The sequence below is a fragment of the Zootoca vivipara genome, chromosome 5, assembly GCF_965207765.1.
Source record: "Zootoca vivipara chromosome 5, rZooViv2.hap1.1, whole genome shotgun sequence".
Taxonomy (NCBI): Eukaryota; Metazoa; Chordata; class Lepidosauria; order Squamata; family Lacertidae; genus Zootoca; species Zootoca vivipara.
In genome coordinates this window covers 56,498,359-56,516,632 of record NC_142588.1, presented here as the reverse complement: position 1 = coordinate 56,516,632, position 18,274 = coordinate 56,498,359, and the positions used below count along the sequence as shown (strand labels likewise).

At 43.0% G+C, this 18,274-nt stretch overlaps 1 protein-coding gene across 4 annotated transcripts in view; it reads left to right on the top strand.

Moving 5' to 3' along the window:
* The window catches only part of YEATS2 (YEATS domain containing 2), a 37,695-nt gene continuing 19,421 nt past the window's right edge, over window positions 1-18,274 (top strand). Inside the window, exons 1-16 of one of the 4 annotated variants that reach the window (XM_035133232.3) lie at window positions 1-144; window positions 1,243-1,331; window positions 2,983-3,096; window positions 5,575-5,672; window positions 5,768-5,860; window positions 6,101-6,340; window positions 7,517-7,632; window positions 7,748-7,909; window positions 9,248-9,359; window positions 10,022-10,066; window positions 11,158-11,344; window positions 12,004-12,237; window positions 12,961-13,119; window positions 14,581-14,684; window positions 16,436-16,540; window positions 17,486-17,665. In XM_035133232.3, the coding sequence (XP_034989123.3) occupies window positions 2,997-3,096; window positions 5,575-5,672; window positions 5,768-5,860; window positions 6,101-6,340; window positions 7,517-7,632; window positions 7,748-7,909; window positions 9,248-9,359; window positions 10,022-10,066; window positions 11,158-11,344; window positions 12,004-12,237; window positions 12,961-13,119; window positions 14,581-14,684; window positions 16,436-16,540; window positions 17,486-17,665 (1,935 nt within the window). In that variant the 5' untranslated portion in view covers window positions 1-144; window positions 1,243-1,331; window positions 2,983-2,996. Of the gene's footprint in view, window positions 145-1,242; window positions 1,332-2,982; window positions 3,097-5,574; window positions 5,673-5,767; window positions 5,861-6,100; window positions 6,341-7,516; window positions 7,633-7,747; window positions 7,910-9,247; window positions 9,360-10,021; window positions 10,067-11,157; window positions 11,345-12,003; window positions 12,238-12,960; window positions 13,120-14,580; window positions 14,685-16,432; window positions 16,541-17,485; window positions 17,666-18,274 lie in introns of all 4 variants that reach the window. The other 3 variants (XM_035133233.3, XM_035133235.3, XM_088670707.1) reach the window with 3 other exon arrangements.

The following is an 18,274-nucleotide window of genomic DNA, read 5'->3' as shown; positions in this document are numbered from 1 at the left end:
GACGGGCAGGCGAGAGGGGACGGAGTTGATGGCGGCTGCGCGGTAGAGACGCTGGCCTCGCTGGAGCTCAGGGCTGGGCGGAGGCGAAAGGGACTCACTGGCGGCGGCGGCGGCGGCCCATCGGGGCGTCTTCGGCGAAGGCGGGTGAGTTGCGCGGCCCCGAGACGGGGCTCCGCTTCCCGCCCGCGGGGCTGAGGAGGAGCGGGGCGTTTGCGCGCGGGGGAGAGAGCGCCCCCCTCTGGCGCGGGGCCTCGACTCTGGCAGCAGGCGCGGGGGTCCCCATCCCAAAGAAGAGGGTGTCGAGGCGCTCGCCTCCGCCAGAGTCCCCGAAGTTTGCTCGCTCGTGCAACTTGGTCGGCGCTGGAGCCGAAAAGTCCCATCTGGCACCCCGATCCTGGCCGTGTTTGCTTGCTGCTGGAAGTAAGACCCGCGGGAGCTTATGGTTAACTTTACTCCCAAGTTAGCCCTCTGGAAGCTGCAGTCTTGCAGACGGATCCTAACTAAGCGCGTTTACTTGCGGGCACGCGCAGCCCCAGTCCCTCGTCGAGTTTGCTACATGTCCCGCGGATTGCAACTGGTTCGCCTAACGCTGCAAAGGATCGGGCTGTTAAAGAGGGCAGTACGATTTTATGGCTACCTGGAAACAAGTTGCCAGGCACATGTAGGACCAGCCAAAGCATTGTTGTTTCTCACAGGGGTCTTCCCAAAGGCCACCCTACTGAGTTTTGCATGTTGCGTGAACATCTTGCTAGAAGCCATCCTTGGTGTGCTTTTCCTTGATGCTCCTGCAGTCATTCAGGCTTGTTCTGAAGACCCTCAGAAAGTTGGCTCCTAATAGCACAAATGGCTCCTTTGCAAACTAGCATGCCACAGTGACTCACTGTTCCTGTGCCAGCTTCCTTGTAGCCCCATCATAACTTGCTTCCCAGTGCAATCGTTTATGTCTACATCTATTCTGAAGTAAGCCCCATTGTGTTCAGTAGGACTTGCTCCCGCTTAAATGAGCTTTAAAGTCCCACGGTGTTTGGTAGTAATGCACCGTGACCGAAGCAGCATTTTGCAATGCCTAATAATAGCTTGAGCTATCAGCTTGTTTTGCTTTGGTCACTCGTAGTTGTGATTTGGTAAAGATCTTAAGTTGGAAATTGAAATACTATTCTGCTCGTAACAGAACATGCTGGGAAACTTGAGCTTCAAGAAAATGATTGTTTTCACTTGTCTAAAAGAGTTTTTCTTCAACAGGGGTAACTGGAAAGGAAACTGAAAAGCCTTCAACAGAGGTACAGTGACATTTGAGGGAAAACAGATTCTGCCTTTTTGACACATCTGAGGTAAAATATTGCAGAAAGGTTTTTTTCCATTCATAATGGCCTTTCATTGTCTTTCTGTGTGAGTCATTCACCGAGGACATCTATGTATTCACTCATATGTCTTCGCACATAACTTTGCTAAGGAGAGTGAGCAGCAAAAGGAAGGTTTCGACAATGTGTGAAGAAATAATTGTGCAGGATTAGGGCCTTTGTTGGTGGCTGGTCACACATTTGCCCCCTCTAGGCATTCTGATGCCAGGTAGAAGAATAATCCAAGGGGGGCACGGGCACTAGCTCTGTCTCCCCTTGTTGCCATTCTCTTCACCCCCCATGAGTAGCAATGTGAAGAATATCTGTTTGGAGTCTCAAACAACAAAATGAAAATAGTCCATCATAATAGCAGATTATGCATTAATAGTAGCCCTCAGGTGTTCTGATGCTATTTAGATAAATTATTGCAGTAGATGCACACACACACACACACACACACACACACAGAGGGATGGTTATGCTGCTTTGTCCTTGGTCATTCTCTTCACCCTCCAAGTTAGAGGACAATTGGGAGCCTTCTGAACTCACGACACATTTTAGATCTCTGGAAAACACGTTTCTGGAGCGCGAACATAATGATAAGTCTGAATACCTTGCTCATCCCTATGGGGTGCCCTCATTGTAGTTGCTCTTCATAGCTTCAGAATGCCTGACTAACACTACTGTTACTGCAAAATCTGTTGCACTGGACTCTTTTCACTTTGTTATTTGAGGCTCCATGCAAATGATAACTTTTCAGAGATTTGGAGGCTGTATAGTGGAGCTGTCTGTGGTCCAGCGGTTTATTTCTAATTTTTAAATATCTTGTTTATCCTGTCATGGTCTTTGGTCACCTCAATTTAGCTGGGTTTTGTAGCATTTCAGATGGTACCCTCCCCCCAAAAAAACCAAGAGAAACTCATAGAAATGTAGCCAGCAGTAGATGTGCGGTTGTTTTTATGTGACTATTGCTTATGATAATTCAAAGAAAAACAAGGTACTTGCACTTGATTCCTAAACCAAAAGAGCTTTTTTTAAAAAAGAGGAAAATAAGAAAAAAGAAAAATAGGACAGGTTTTTACCGCAAAGTAGCTCAATTCAGAATATAGCTTGAAGGAGCTGGATTACTTTATAGATCTTGGAGTTTTGGGGAGCTGTTGAGACAGAAACTCAGTTCACAAATTACTTGTGTGTAGGTACTCAAGATTTCAAGCTGATGCAGGGCTGTGTTTCTCCTGATATTGTGATGTTCTGCTAGCTCTACCATCTGATATGTCTGCATGTTGAGCTGCTTTTGTTTAAAGGTTGTGCACAATGAGGATGCCGAATTGCACAGGGTTCCTAATCCTGCAGAGCCCCTAAGTGTTAGCAGTTGTTCATGTTTAGGGGTTCCTTCGGAGGCAACCATGTTTCAATGTGCCATCATCAGAGAGTAGATGTAGCAAGACATTGTGAGATGAGAAGTGTGGTCCTGTTCTGGGTTGAAACTATGAGTTCCCTACACACAAGTAGCATATAAATTGATCTGTACTCTTCCTCCCAGTTGGAAGGTTTACTTCTTCTGCAATGTGACCTTGTAAATGGAAAGATGTTGTCAGATGTTTGAATTCACTGTTTGTTTCCCCCCCCCCCTTCCCTCTAGTGAAGTCGCCAAACATGTCCGGAATCAAAAGAACTATAGAAGAGATGGACCCAGACTACGAGGAGATCTCGCATGTACCTACAAATAAACGTCATAAAGTAGCTGAGCAGTCAGGTAAAAAATAAAAAATAAATTCGGAAATTGAAGTGGGACAGAGATAAGAGGAGAGTCTATAGGTATTGGTTTGTGTTAGATTTCTAAAATATGCAGAACGCTGCTGTTTTTCTTTCAAAATAATAGAATTGGTTTCAATATTTCTTTGTGTGAAATTCAAGAGCTTGACTGATGGATCAATTGCCACCATTTCCCATTTAATTTTATTAAAAACTTAAATTACTATAGCCAGACTGTACCTGAACTGCAATAATACTTGTTATTACAACACTCTTCTCACATGTTCTGTGGTAGTGGATTATTATTATTATTATTATTATTATTATTAAAAACCACCTTGTTTAGTCGTTTAGTCGTGTCCGACTCTTCGTGACCCCATGGACCATAGCACGCCAGGCACTCCTGTCTTGCACTGCCTCCCGTAGTTTGGTCAAACTCATGTTCGTAGCTTCAAGAACACTGTCCAACCATCTTGTCCTCTGTCGTCCCCTTCTCCTTGTGCCCTCCATCTTTCCCAACATCAAGGTCTTTTCCAAGGATTCTTCTCTTCTCATGAGGTGGCCAAAGTATTGGAGCCTCAGCTTCACGATCTGTCCTTCCAGGGAGCACTCAGGGCTGATTTCCTTAAGAATGGATAGGTTTGATCTTCTAGCAGTCCATGGGACTCTCAAGAGTCTCCTCCAGCACCATAATTCAAAAGCATCAATTCTTCGGCGATCAGCCTTCTTTATGGTCCAGCTCTCACTTCCATACATCACTACTGGGAAAACCATAGCTTTAACTATACGGACCTTTGTCGGCAAGGTGATGTCTCTGCTTTTTAAGATGCTGTCTAGGTTTGTCATTGGTTTTCTCCCAAGAAGCAGGCGTCTTTTAATTTCGTGACTGCTGTCACCATCTGCAGTGATCAAGGAGCCCAAGAAAGTAAAATCTCTCACTGCCTCCATTTCTTCCCCTTCTATTTGCCAGGAGGTGATGGGACCAGTGGCCATGATCTTGGTTTTTTTGATGTTGAGCTTCAGACCATATTTTGCGCTCTCCTCTTTCACCCTCATTAAAAGGTTCTTTAATTCCTCCTCACTTTCTGCCATCAAGGTTGTGTCATCTGCATATCTGAGGTTGTTGATATTTCTTCCGGCAATCTTAATTCCTGCTTGGGATTCATCTAGTCCAGCCTTTCGCATGATGAATTCTGCATATAAGTTAAATAAGCAGGGAGACAATATACAACCTTGTCGTACTCCTTTCCCAATTTTGAACCAATCAGTTGTTCCATATCCAGTTCTAACTGTAGCTTCTTGTCCCACATAGAGATTTCTCAGGAGACAGATGAGGTGATCAGGCACTCCCATTTCTTTAAGAACTTGCCATAGTTTGCTGTGGTCGACACAGTCAAAGGCTTTTGCATAGTCAATGAAGCAGAAGTAGACGTTTTTCTGGAACTCTCTAGCTTTCTCCATAATCCAGCGCATGTTTGCTATCTGGTCTCTGGTTCCTCTGCCCTTTCGAAATCCAGCTTGCACTTCTGGGAGTTCTCGGTCCACATACTGCCTAAGCCTGCCTTGTAGAATTTTAAGCATAACCTTGCTAGCGTGTGAAATGAGCGCAATTGTGCGGTAGTTGGAGCACCTGCACCACAGCTATTATCTTAATTATTCTCTCTCTCTCTCTCTCTCTCTCTCTCTCTCTCTCTCTCTCTCTCTCACACACACACACACACACACACACACTCATATAAAAATATAAAAACATTTGGGTCCAAGCTATGCATTTAACCAAATGTGTAGTTTGGTCCATGTATGGATTGCTGAATTTATGTGTCCAACTAGGCTTTTGATGAAGATCTCCTGAAATGGATTCAGTGATTGACTGTTCAACTTCATCAAGCCCTTGTCAGAGCTTTCTTTCACCAATCTTCATAGTTTGGAGCTGTCATTCATATACTGTATTCATATATCAATTATTGTATTATGGTTCTTTAAAATATTACCGTGTTTCTCATATTATAAGACACGTCTTATATTTATTTTTCTCTCAAAAAAACACACTATGGCTTATTTTCAAGGCATGTCTTATTTTTTTCCTCCTCCTCCTGCCGCGGCCGGCATTGCTGCTACGCCTATCACTATGTCTTATTTTCGGGGTATGGCTTATATTCCTTGAATGCTTAAAAATCCTGCTATGGCTTATTTTATGGGTATGTCTTAAAATATGAGAAACAGGGTACATATTTTTCTTTTATTATTTAAAAGTTGTGGGGTCACACATGGGTGCATACACACATACAAACAAATAAGAATGGCATACTTTTTTCATTTCTTCATACTTGACCTGGTCATTTTGATACTAAAATGCAAGCAAAAAGTATGCCAGAAATCCACACCGTCTTCCAGGCATGGAGGACTGTGTTGTTGCAAATGGCCTTAACTTTCTTGCCCATGAGAATATTCTTCCTCTTTGTGGACTCTTCCTTAACAGCACGAGATGCTGCAGTACAGAAGATTGAGGCAATTATTAAAGAGCAGTTTTCTGTAGAAATGAAGAATAAAGAACATGAGATTGAAGTCATAGATCAGGTATACAAATTTCAAGCTCAGTATTCTGTGGGAAGGGTTACAGTCACTATACTTCATAACGGGACTTTCATATTCTCTCCCCCCCCTATTCATAGCGCTTGATTGAAGCAAGAAGAATGATGGATAAACTGCGAGCCTGCATTGTTGCAAACTACTATGCTTCTACTGGTCTTCTTAAAGTCGGAGAGGTAAAACTGATAGTAATGGAGCATGTGACTTTTTGAAAGAAAAAAATGTGTTTACGAAAAAGGAAAACTGCCAGATGTTTGGTGGTCTGCAACCTCCAAGGAAGCCATGGTCAGATGGGTGCTAGACTCTGCAAGTGTTTATCAGCACAATATATGCTTTAATCAGGTGGACATGTTACTTTCTGTCATAACTTTACTTCTGAGCAAAACTGAGATGTGCTGCCTTCTTCGTTGTTTCAGGGAACCAAGACCTGCGACCCTATGGTTTTTAACCATCCATCTATCAAGAGATTTTTGGAATCTCCCTCCAGATCATCGTCTCCTGCTAATCAGGGGTCAGAAACTCTGTCAGTTAACCATTCAGAGAGTGAATCATCCCAGCACATGGACTTTCTGATGGGAAAGGACAATGGCAGCCTGGATGTAGAAGAGCGATTATCAAACAAGCTCGACCAGAGGCTGAGCAAGAATTCTGGGCAGGTAAAATGAAGCCGATGTGTTAAAACAAGGCAGGAGGAAGGGGGCATAGCTGCCAAGTTATCCCTTTTTTAAAGGGATTTTCCCTTATGATGAATAGGCTTCCTCACGAGAAAAGGGAAAACTTGGCAGCTATGGAAGGGGGGGGGGGGGATAGTGTTCTTTTGTATTCAAAGGCAGACGTGGCAGATATATTCCTGACTTCTGCTGTGCCTTCTGAAACCCACAGAGATGGTTTCATCTTCAACACTCCTCATTAGCACTGTTGTAGAAAGGGGTCAATTACAGGTCTAATTATATTGCTTTTTGCTGCCTGTTTTCTGCTGATGTAGCACTATATGCAGCGATAATTTCAAAAGCATTATGCTCCATCATCCACAACATTTCCCCCCTTCTTAACTTTATTTTGTTTTTGTTTTTTATTAAAGATTTTCTTGATTTACAGAAATATATGCAATGTCTCTCGTAACATTTTTTACAAATCGGTTTCATTTGTTGAGACATTGGGAAGAAAGAGGGGGATAGAAATAGATAGAGGGAGATGGGGTTCTTAACTTTATTTTTCAGCTTCTACAAATATATATAACAAATAATCCCCATATACACCCCTCCAAGACATGTTCCATGCATATACAATTCAAATAATACAGTCAGAAGTTTGTACAGTTTCTACAACACCTTTGGAGAGGGCAGAGAAAAGGGTTATTTTCATCTTAGTTGTTGTTTTAAATGTAAGAGAATGTCGAATTGGTCTGTGACCGTTCAATAAACTTTGATTTGATTTGATTTGAATGTGAGAGAATTACGGTCCCTGTCCCTCAGAGGAGTGGAAAGAAATTTAATCCCCAGTATTGGCAAACCTAACCCTTTATGTGATGAGGCAGAAAAACCCTTTCATGGAACAAACCTAAATTGACCCTTTTTTAAAATTCTGCAGCAGCTCTGCATCTCCCTACTCTTGCTTAGATTTGCAAATGTACTAAACAGCTTTAAAAGGGTATTTTAAAATATGCTGGTGGTTTTATCATTTTCAGGGTTGTTCTCTATTGACCTTTTACCGCAGGCAAGTGTATGTCCTTTTTGCAACTTAAACAGTAGCTGTATCTTCCTTGCAGGGGGTAAAATTAGAGTAAATGTGTGTGTAAGCAGATTTCTAAACAGATTTTATTTTGTCCTCAGGGCACTTCTGGTGTTGCTAGAGGTCACAAAGGGGGCCTGAGAAATGCTGGCCACTCAAATGATGAACATTCGCGGCTGTTTGTGAAGAAAACCATAGTGGTTGGCAATGTCTCCAAGTTAGTATCTGAAGTCTTGTTCCTGAAGTCTTCTAGTGGATCGCACCTAGAGAAATGGCTAAACAATGTGTGATTTAATATTTCAAAGCGATTCTTTCTTTCCTCCCTCTGCCAGGTACATTCCTCCTGACAAGCGAGAAGAGAATGACCAGTCCACTCATAAATGGATGGTGTATGTACGAGGGTCCCGAAGAGAGCCCAGCATTCATCACTTTGTTAAGAAAGTCTGGTTCTTTCTTCATCCCAGCTACAAACCTAACGATCTTGTCGAAGTCAGGTAACAGCACTTTCGGTGAAACTTCCAACATGCCCCAACTGACTGACAGATTTTCAGAACCTCAGTGATTTTTACTTAGGGGTGGGGTGTGTGGTTCCAGTACTCTGGGAAGGGGGTTGAAATCCTCCCTGGCTGATATGTGGCATCATATGCCTAAGAAGGTAAACGCAGAAGAGTGCATAACCCTTCCCCTACCTGCTGTTTTTCAGTCAAGATCTTATGCCAGAGTAAGCCTGTATCTGAAGCCCAGCAGAAACAAAAGGCATACTGAGCAGAAAACAGATGGCAGAGATTGTGTGAAGCAGCTCAGCTCTTCACCCCATCTGTGTGTCTTCTCAGAATTTCAGCTTCCTGTCTGTTTTTTTAAGCATGGTGCTGAGATGTGTATTTAGCTATATCACAGCTGGGGAACCTGGGGTTCTTCAGATGTTGTTGGGCCTCCAGCCAGGTCCCACTAGCCGCAGCCAACATTGGCCAATGGACAACGATGATGATGATGATTACAATTTATTACTCTCCCTTTACCCTAAGGTGCCAGTGCAGGTTACTAGGTAAAAACGTAAAATACCCCTGGACAGTTAAGTCCAGTCAGAGGTCACTGGGGTGTGGCGCTCATCTCGCTTCAGGCTGAGGGAGCCGGCGTTTGTCCACAGACAGCTTTCCAGGTCATGTGGCCAGGATGACTAAGCCGCTTCTGGTGCAACTGGACATCACGACGAGTGCCAGAGTGCATGGAAATGTTGTTTGCCTTCCTGCCACAGCAGATCTAGTTATCTACTTGCACTCGTGTGCTTTCAAACTGCCAGGTTGGCAAAAGCTGGGACAGAGCAACGGGAGCGGGTTACTAAAAGAGGAACACAACATTAATAATAAAACACAGCACTGCAAACAGTTTAAAACAACTCAACATTACAAAAATAAGATCGGTTCTAAAAATATACATCTCAAGTGTCAAAAGCCAGGGTAAAGAGTCTTCAGCATTTGCCCAAAGCTGTATAATGAAGGTGCCAGACAAACCTCTGAGGGGAACTGTAATCCAACATAGGGGGGACCACGGATTATTTCCTCAGGAGCCTGCTAAAACCTTTTCTAAAATCAAATAGCCAAGACTGCAAATATTAGGGAGGCTTGAAAAATTTGAGTAGTATGTTCAGTACTTGAAATCCTTAAGATTCTTTGGCACTGTCTCGAATACTTGAATATTACCATGGTAACTCTTTGCTGGTCTTCCACCTTATATGGGCCTTGTTGCTTGTTCTGCTCCTCCAAATCCCAAGCTCAGAAGTATCTTGTTTGTAGTGGAAGACTTTTGTTTTGAAAAATGATCCTTATTTCTAGAGAGCCTCCTTTCCACCTGACTAGACGGGGCTGGGGAGAGTTTCCTGTCAGGGTTCAGATTCATTTCAAAGACAGCCGGAACAAAAGAATTGATATCATACACCATCTGAAGGTAACTTTGCTGCAATGATAATGCATAGATGAAAATACTCTCTTTGTATTTTTATTGTTTTGCTCTCACAAGAAATAACACAGTAAACCCTGTTTTCTATGCTAGTCCTTTTATGGTTCAGAATAGTTGTGTCTTCTGTGAAGCAATGCCCTTCTCAGGGAAATAAGTATGGCTCCCTCTTGCTTGGCTTTTAGAAGAGTCCTAACTTTTTTCTTACTATAGTTTTGCTTTGGGGTGATTTTAGGGCACTGTGTTTTATTTACTGGTTTTATTTTATTTAACAAACGTTTATATACTACTTGATTGTAACAAAATCTCTGAACCTAAAACAGAACAAATAGCCCTCCATGCTCAAACAAGTCAGAGTGCGTAGTATCCAATGCCAGTCATTCTGGCATCTGAGACAGAAAACCCTACATGTACCTCTTCCCCACCCCTACCCTCTGCAGTTAAAATACAAAAATAAGAAATTAAAAAGTCAACAACTTTCTGGCATTTTGTGGTATACTCCAAACCAACTGCACGGGGCAAAGCTTCACTCTGCCTATGGGCAGGGCCAGTTCTGTTTATTGCTATGTGTTAAGTTTTGTGTATGTGTATATATTTGCTAATATTTGTGACAAAGACACCTAAACTTTTCCTTTCCTATTTGTTTCATACAGTTGGATAGGACATACACAGGTCTCCAGACGCTAGGTGCTGAAACGGTATGATTTTTAAAAGTTTTCCCGGGCTTTTCTTGTAAAACTGTAGAATGGAAGCAGTGATCACTTTCTTTGGCCATCTCCACCCCTGCCCCCCAAAGTATGAGCAGTAAAAATAGCTATCAAGCAGCTTACATGTTGAAAGTGCATTTTGTAAATTGTGTACTGCTCTTGACAGGTAACTGGTTGGGCCAACAGTGTCTGGTTAGCTTTGACATGGGGTGCCCATGCTGGCTGCTCTTGGTCTTAGGCAGGATTTTCTGTGACCTTTTAAGGCAGGCATGGGAAGCCTCTGGCCTGCAGGCCAAATTAGGCCTGACAGGCAACCCCATCTGGTCGAGGCGATTTTGTTCCACTTGCACCCAGCAGTCCACTCATCTGAAGTCATATGTAGAACTGCATCTGCAAAGGGAGCGTTGCAGTTGGAAACCTTGGAGTGCACTCATGATTGTTCCTTTGCAAGTACCGCGGGTTACAAACACCTCAGGTTACAGACTCCGCTAACCCGGAAGTAGTACCTCAGGTTAAGAACTTTGCCCCAGGATGTGAACACAAATCGCGCGGCAGCGGGAGGCCCCTTTAGCTAAAGTGGTACCTCAAGTTAAGAACGGTTTCAGGTTAAGAACGGACCTCCGGAACGAATTAAGTTCGTAACCAGAGGTACCACTGTAAAGCATTTAAATTCAGTGCTGAGTACAAGTTGCATGCCTGGGGTCAAGTTCACTCAGGAGATCCCAACTGGATTTGATGTTAGGGATCAGCTCCCTAGCAGATTGGCAGCATGGCTTGCATTTGGTGGCAGATTTTAAGCAATGCTAAATGTAAGCCCTGCTAGTTCAGATGGGGATCGGATCCACCTGATGTCATATGACCAGCTGATGTTCTCTGAGCAATACCTGCTTCTGTGGTTGGTTGCTTATACTTCAACTATTGGGTTACTTGAACTTGAGTTCAGGTGGATTTTAAGCAAACCAACACAATTCCCCCAAACCAGGAGTTTCTGTTGATGGGTGCAAAAGGTTTAGAAACTGGTGCCCTTTGTATCTGAGTATGCAGCGAAGTCCCTCTCTGCATTGTTGTTTTTCTCTTGAAAGGTGGTGGACGTTGAATTGCACCGGCATTCTTTTAGAGAAGAGTATGTCTTCTCCCAGTCTTCAGATTCTGATCTTTCTGATGCCCCCACCTCGTTGCATTTGCCATTAAATATGCCAGCGCCTGTAAAAGCATCCTCACCAATAAAGCAGATGCATGAATCCATTACGCACACTTCTGTTGAGAAAGGTAAAATAAAAACACTGGTGTTACTTTAGTTGGCCCTTCTGTTGTTAACAGCTGTGTTTGTGTTTATTAACTAAAAATAAAATTAAATATTAATATTAATAAGGGAGGGAGGTCAACATAATATGTGTGTGTGTTAGAGGTGGAGGAGAATTTGACCCAGACTGGAAATTGGCTGATCTGTCCATCCCATAGTATGTATCCACCCTAAAATATATTGGGAAGGGCCATAGCTCTGTGGCAGAAGGTCTCAGGTTTAGTCCTTGACCATCTCAAGGTAGGGCTGGGAAAACCTTGGAGAGCTATTGCCAATCAGTGTATACTCTATGGACCAATAGTCTGACTAGGTATAAGGCCGTTTCCTTTGTTCTAAACAGTGTTAAGTTGTAGAGTACATTATGATGAATAAATTCTGCTCCTGAAACTTATTGGAGACGCATCCTAGTTGACGTGCAGTTTCAGTGGGTGTGTAAGGAGAGAAACTTTTTATGGAATAAAAAGTCTGAACAGGAAAACACTACGCTGCTTTGGAGATGGCAGCCTTTCAGATATTGAGAGCTCATTCCGAGGGGCAGAAATAGGATACAAAGTTGTATTTAACATTTTTCTTTGTCTGCCTAGAAACACTTCATAACACTTTTAAAAAAACTTTTATTCATCAGGGTTCAGATCTGAAGCCGAAAGACATACAACCTTCTATTCCTTGCCATCATCTTTAGAACGGACTCCCACAAAGCTGGCTCCACAGAAAGTTACTTTTGGTTCTCACGGCAACTCAGCTTTTCAGCCAATTGCTGCTAGTTGCAAAATAGTGCCTCAGGGTCGAATCCCAAGCCCTGCGGAGTCTCCGGGCAAGTCTTTTCAGCCCATCACCATGAGTTGCAAGATTGTGTCAGGTATGGCTTGGTTTTTGCATCGAATAGTGTTGTACAGCGAGATTTAGAATAAACTGCCTGCTCTTGCACTGAGTACAGTTACAATTGTGAGAAGGGGTGGGGGAGTGCCACAGAAGTCAAGCCTGAAGCATGAGATGGTGACACTCAAGTAGACGACGCTATGTCACATTTGCAGCCTCCATACTTAGGAGTAGTTTTGCTCCTAGTCTACTGAGCCCCTGTCTTCCAGGTTGTAAACTCTATAGTTCGTAGGTAATAAGGGGCAAAATGCTAAGAAGCATTGCAAAAGTTTTAATGCTACTGGGGATGAACAATGTTTGTCCAAGAAGAAGCCCACAGCCTTATAGGCACATAGGGCCAGATTCTTGTGTCCCTCAAATTGGCTGGGAGGTTGTTGGGGGAAGGTGAAGCAGAGGGGAGATTTTTCCATCTGATGGAGCAATCTCCTTAGCACTACCTTGATAATTCCTTCCATAGTCCTCTATAGTTTGCTGTAGAAGTTGGGATGGAAGAAAGTAGCATCTTCCAGTGTTCTGACTTTCTCTATGGAAGCCTGTTTCTGAAGGAAACACAGCAGGTGCCTGATTTTCATGGAGCTGCTTCTACACTTGCAGTAGAATTGATTCTGCAAATTGCTCCTATTGTTGTTGTTGTCATTACGTTACCATCACTTTGGATATCTGTCTAACATTTACAATGGAGAATCCCTTTCTGTTTCCTTAGGATCTCCAATATCGACCCCAAGTCCTTCTCCACTACCTCGAACTCCAACTTCCACTCCAGTCCATATGAAGCATGGGGCTGCCACCCCTTCAGTCAATAACCCGTACGTTATTGTGGACAAGCCTGGTCAACCGGTTGGGGCAGCGGCCACGAGCACAGGTGTGGACTAGATGTGGGTGGGGAAGAATGTGCTCTCCTTTCCAGAGCCTTTGCAGTGTGTGCCTTGATTTGCCTCAGAGGCAGAATGCGCAGAATAACCCCTAACCCCTTGTGTGCTTTGCTCATGTCTTAATTGTCATGGCTGGATACCGGTGGAACAGCCATCTCCCTCACTAATTTTTGTTTTGTTTGCAAAAGTCTAACCTACGCTTAGCCTAACCTAAGACTCCTTACTCCACAGACCTTACGACAGCCTTTAGCAACCCAGTCCCCTCTAGATATTTTGGTCTACAACAAAACATCCATCCGAAACATCTTGCAGACGCTGGGTTGTTGAAGGCTGCCTTATAGCGTGCTTTGTTACCCTCATTCGCTTCCATCCTCTTTGATCAGTTGGCCAGGGACAAGCAGTTGTTGTAAAGTGAATTGCTTGTCCAGTCTTAGTTCCATTGAGCAGCTTGTTGCAGCTTTAGACATACCATGCAAACATTCTTCACTGCAGGCAGTTCCCTGTAAAAGTGATTGTGTTGTGTGCATGCTAAGAACATAGGAAGGTATCTTACACTGAGTCAGATCAGTGGTCCATCTAGTTGTCTAAACTGACTGGCAGCAACTCTCCAGGGTTTCAGGCAGGGAGTCGCTCACAGCTCTACCTACAAATGCTGGGACTTGAACCCGGGGTCTTCTCCATGCAAGGCAGATGACCTGCCATTGAGCTACTGCTTCACTTTTCCTACCTGCGCTTCTCTGTTCTACAGTGTAACACAGGCTTCCTCAACCTCAGCCCTCCAGATGTTTTTGGCCTACAACTCAGAGGAAGGGAAGCATACAAGCCCCACAAGAGGCTTGTTCTTGTAACATTAGACCAGGCTTCCTCAACCTTGGCCCTTCAGGTGCTTTTGGCTTACAACTCCCATGATCCCTAGCTAGGAGGACCAGTGGTCAGGGATGCTGGGAATTGTAGTCTCAAAACATCTGGAGGGCCAAGGTTGAGGAAGCCTGGTGTAACATATAGAAGGTGGGGGATGGGAACTTTCGCACCCAGAACTTTTTAGCTCGGAGCCACTGCTGAGAGATGGGGAAAGTGTGTAGGAAATGGTGGCAACCATCTCTCACATGAGTTGTGCCTAGTCCTGGCAGAGCTGTAGATTCTCTGGGGCTGCAGTCGGCATAGGGGCACAGAAGAGGTGTATTGCTTTCTAGCAAAATGGGAAGCGGACTGGCGAATGAGCACCCATCCTCTGTGGCTTTGTGGGTGGGAAGTGACTGTGTCCCTCTCTGCCTGTGAACCGCCTGCCATGTTGCCTTCCTTGCAAGCAGGCACCGGTTGTTCCATCCCGCCAGTTGTCTAGCAAGGAAAAGGTGATTCTGTTCAGAGCGCTGTAATGTGACAGTTGTTAGTACACACTGAAGCTACACCAGGATGGCCAAATGTGTGCTGTTGTATTTCTCAATATATAGGTAGCCCTGGAAGTAAGGCTACAAGTGTTTCTCAAGCTTCTCAAGGGACGGCATCTCCCGTATCCAAGATCCCTGGGAGCAGTTTAGTAACCTCTGCTGTCAAGGTAACATTCGTTTGTTTGGCTTTTCTATTTTTGTTTTGTTTTTAGAAACTTGTTAAGGTGGAGCATTTTGTCTTTTATTCCGTGATAGTCCATGGCAGTGTAGTGTCTTTTTATGGAAACCATTCGTAGAGTTCTGGTTCATTTTATTTATTCATTAAATTTATATCCTACTGCTCCTCCCAGGGTGGCAAGCAGTAAGTGATAAAACATCGTAAAAACATGGTTAAGTGTTTTATTTCTGCATCCCAAACATCTCTTAGGTTGGGTCTGCTTTCAAATGTCTCTCAAGTGTTCTATCCCTAGTGTTCCCCCACCAAAACCACAATTTTCTCTGTATTTCATGGCACTATTTTTCAGTGGTGTTTGCAGAAGCCAAAATGCCAGTTTGCAACACTGTCGTGTGTGTCTCTATTTCTAAGTCCTACTGAATTCAATAGAGCTGGCATCCTAGGTAAGCATGCATAGGATTAGGGACTTGGGACAATTCCACACCCCACCCCCACCCCGGGCAAGGCAATGAACTTGCCTTCATCTGCCAGAGGAAAAAATGGTTCAATGGGTAGTTTGGGCATGGCCTATTTATAAATTACATTGGTGGAAGACACATGATCTCCGTAGTCGCAACATGATTCACATTTCCAAAAATCAACAAGTAAGCTGAGGTTATTGAGCGCATTTCTTGTTAAGTGTGGTGTCATCTTCTGTGTAGGCACAAATTTTGTATTCAGGGCAAACAGAGAGGTAGCACTTGACAACTTTATAGCTACCATTGTCAAAATAATATTTATGTAAACATTTGGGGTGAGTGGAAGAGATTCCAAAGAGCCAGTGATGATTGGGAACCGAGCCAGTAGAGAAGCACTGGGAGCAATTCATTTGGCTTTTTAAGCTGACACAGAGGAATAATGTTAGTATACTTCTGGGCTGGGGAAGACGTCTCAAAGGTACAGAGCTAAATTGTTGCTGATAAATGGTACTTCAGAAGGTGATGGATTTGTAGCAGAATTTGGAACTTTTGAATACTTGCTTTTATTACTGCTTACAAAAGAGAATATTCACCATTAGCTAGATCATCTTAAGAAGGGATAGTTAAGCTTGTTGTGTGTTTCAATAGACTGCTTCCAGCATTTAAAATAAGATAATGTTTGTCTAGAATTGTTTCCTATGCAACTTGGGTGTTGATGCAAAAGTAGTAGAGAAAGCCATTCCTTGGTCACTTATGAAAACATCTCTACGTAGCAAGTTCTGTGCCATTTTAACCAAACTTGGCACAGGTTAATGATGGTGATTTGTAATGAACAACATGCGTTCAGTAACAAGCTCATTGTATTTGGGAAGATTTTAATGAATCAAAGCCCTCCGAAAAGTGAGGATCTCTATTTCTGTACCTAACTAGGGCTGCTAACCAGTTAAATGCACTAAACATTATTTTTGCATCTGCCATTTTAACTGTTCAGTTGAGTACATTTATTACCAAAAGTTCAGTATTTAAAGGAGGACAGCATAACTTATGATATAATAAAGGTATGATTGCTAGAAGTTTAGATTCTCTTTAATTTTAGAATCACAACAGAACCAACGGCTTTAAGGTAATAAAACTTTGTGTCGTTAACTCTCCGTGAAACCCAGAATTTTTTGCAGGCCCGGGTTGGCTTATGTTCCTTGTCTTGAATAAGCTCATTTCTTGTATCATAGTGCTTTAAAAAAAATGCATAGTTAACTTAATTGTCTGCTTTGTATAATTCTAGCAGGAAGACTCTCTCTTTGCAACCATGCCGCCTTTGTGTCCAATTGGGAGTCATTCCAAGGTACAAAGTCCTAAATCTGTGACCGGAGGATTTGGAACATTTACAAAGGTATTGGAAGTCTTATTACTCTCTTTGCAATGTGTAGCAGCAGTGCAAGCAGCATTTAACAGTGTAATTTGTCATAAAGCATTCTAAATGTGTGCTTCTAACTTTCGAGATTTTTGTTATTGCTTGCTCAAGTAGATAGAGACTTTATTTGTATTAGCTAGCTAATAGCCAAAGCAAACTTGCCCAAGTATTGAAAGAACCCATTTTGATTTTCGTTTCGCTCTTTCCATAGTGTCTAGGGAACATAATGACCTGACAAATTTACCTTTCCACCTTTTCCTTTTTTTATCGTTACACAAGCAACTGACTTTCTTTGGGGGAAGATGTTAACATATAAGTAATATATGTGGTGCTTGGTCTTTATATATCAGTAAATATTTGGCAACTGATCTACCATGAGCTCTGATATTATACAGTCAAACCTTGGATCCTGAACGCCTTGTGAATCAAACGTATGGCTCCAGAACCTTGCAAACCTGGAAGTGAGTGTTCCGGTTTGCGAATGTTCTTTGGAACCGGAATGTCTGACGGGGCTTCTGTGGCTTCTGATTGGCTGCAGGAGCTTCCTGCAGCCAATCAGAAGCCGCACCTTGGTTTACAAACATTTTGGAAGTCGAACGGACTTCCGGAACGGATTCCGTTCGACTTCTGAGTTACCACTGTACTGCTTCAGGGCAAACCAGACATGTTTCAGATATTTTTGCAAATGTACTCCTCTTCTGGTAACTTCTCTCAGAAGCTGTTCTTACCGTGTCCCCTGGTTTTAGGATACAGATGCAACTAGGAACTTTTCAGGGACAGTCATATATGAATTACTTAGTGCTCAAACAAGCAACCTATTTGTTTATTGTAAAAAAAAAAAATAGACAGCCATGGTGTGAGAGCTTTTATGGTTTTTTTTAAAGTAAAGATTAAATTCTTACATTCCACTTGATTTATTTGAAGGTAATAATCAAGCAAGAGCCTGGAGAACCGCCCCAACAGTCTCCAGCACCAGCACCAGTGACTGCGACAACCTCTCAGACCTCAGTGCAGCAATACGTTACGGTGAAAGGAAGTCACATGATTGCTTTGTCACCCCAGAAGCAGATTGTGAGCACTGGAGAGGGATCCACATCATCCAAGGTAAAATAGTTTTCATTTCTTTTGATTTCCTTTGGCTCTTTTCACCTGGCTGTAGGTCATCCCAACCTGTTTTCAAGCTGTAGTGTGCAGACGTAGATTCGAACCTGGATTTAGTTGCCTGCTGTGCTCCGCTGCTGAAGTGTTTTCATTGATTTCATTTATACGTTTGTTTAAAACTTTTTTGGTGGGTGAATGGAAGTATAGAAGTACCTCAATTAAATAAATGCATTTGTGTCTACTAAAGACACAGTCAGTGCTTTGGGAGTGTGGGAAAACACCAGTACAGGAACCATGTAGTTTCTTTGTAAACCTGCATTTTGCATCTGGGTACCATGTCCTGCATCTGTTCCCACACAGCTGCCACTTCAGGCCCAGTTTGTGCAGCTGACCTTTTTGCATTTTTTAAATCCCATTGCAGTAATATTGTATCAGTTGCCTTAGAAAAGTTATTATATTTGTTATCCATAGATAGGTTTGGGTTTATGATGGGCTTTTAAGTGGTATAACGTTCATATAATCAAACTGAGTTAATTGATTATTGTTATGTTTTGAGTCCGTATGTTATAATGCTGTGTTGTCTTTCATGTTTTCCTACTCTCCAATGGACCA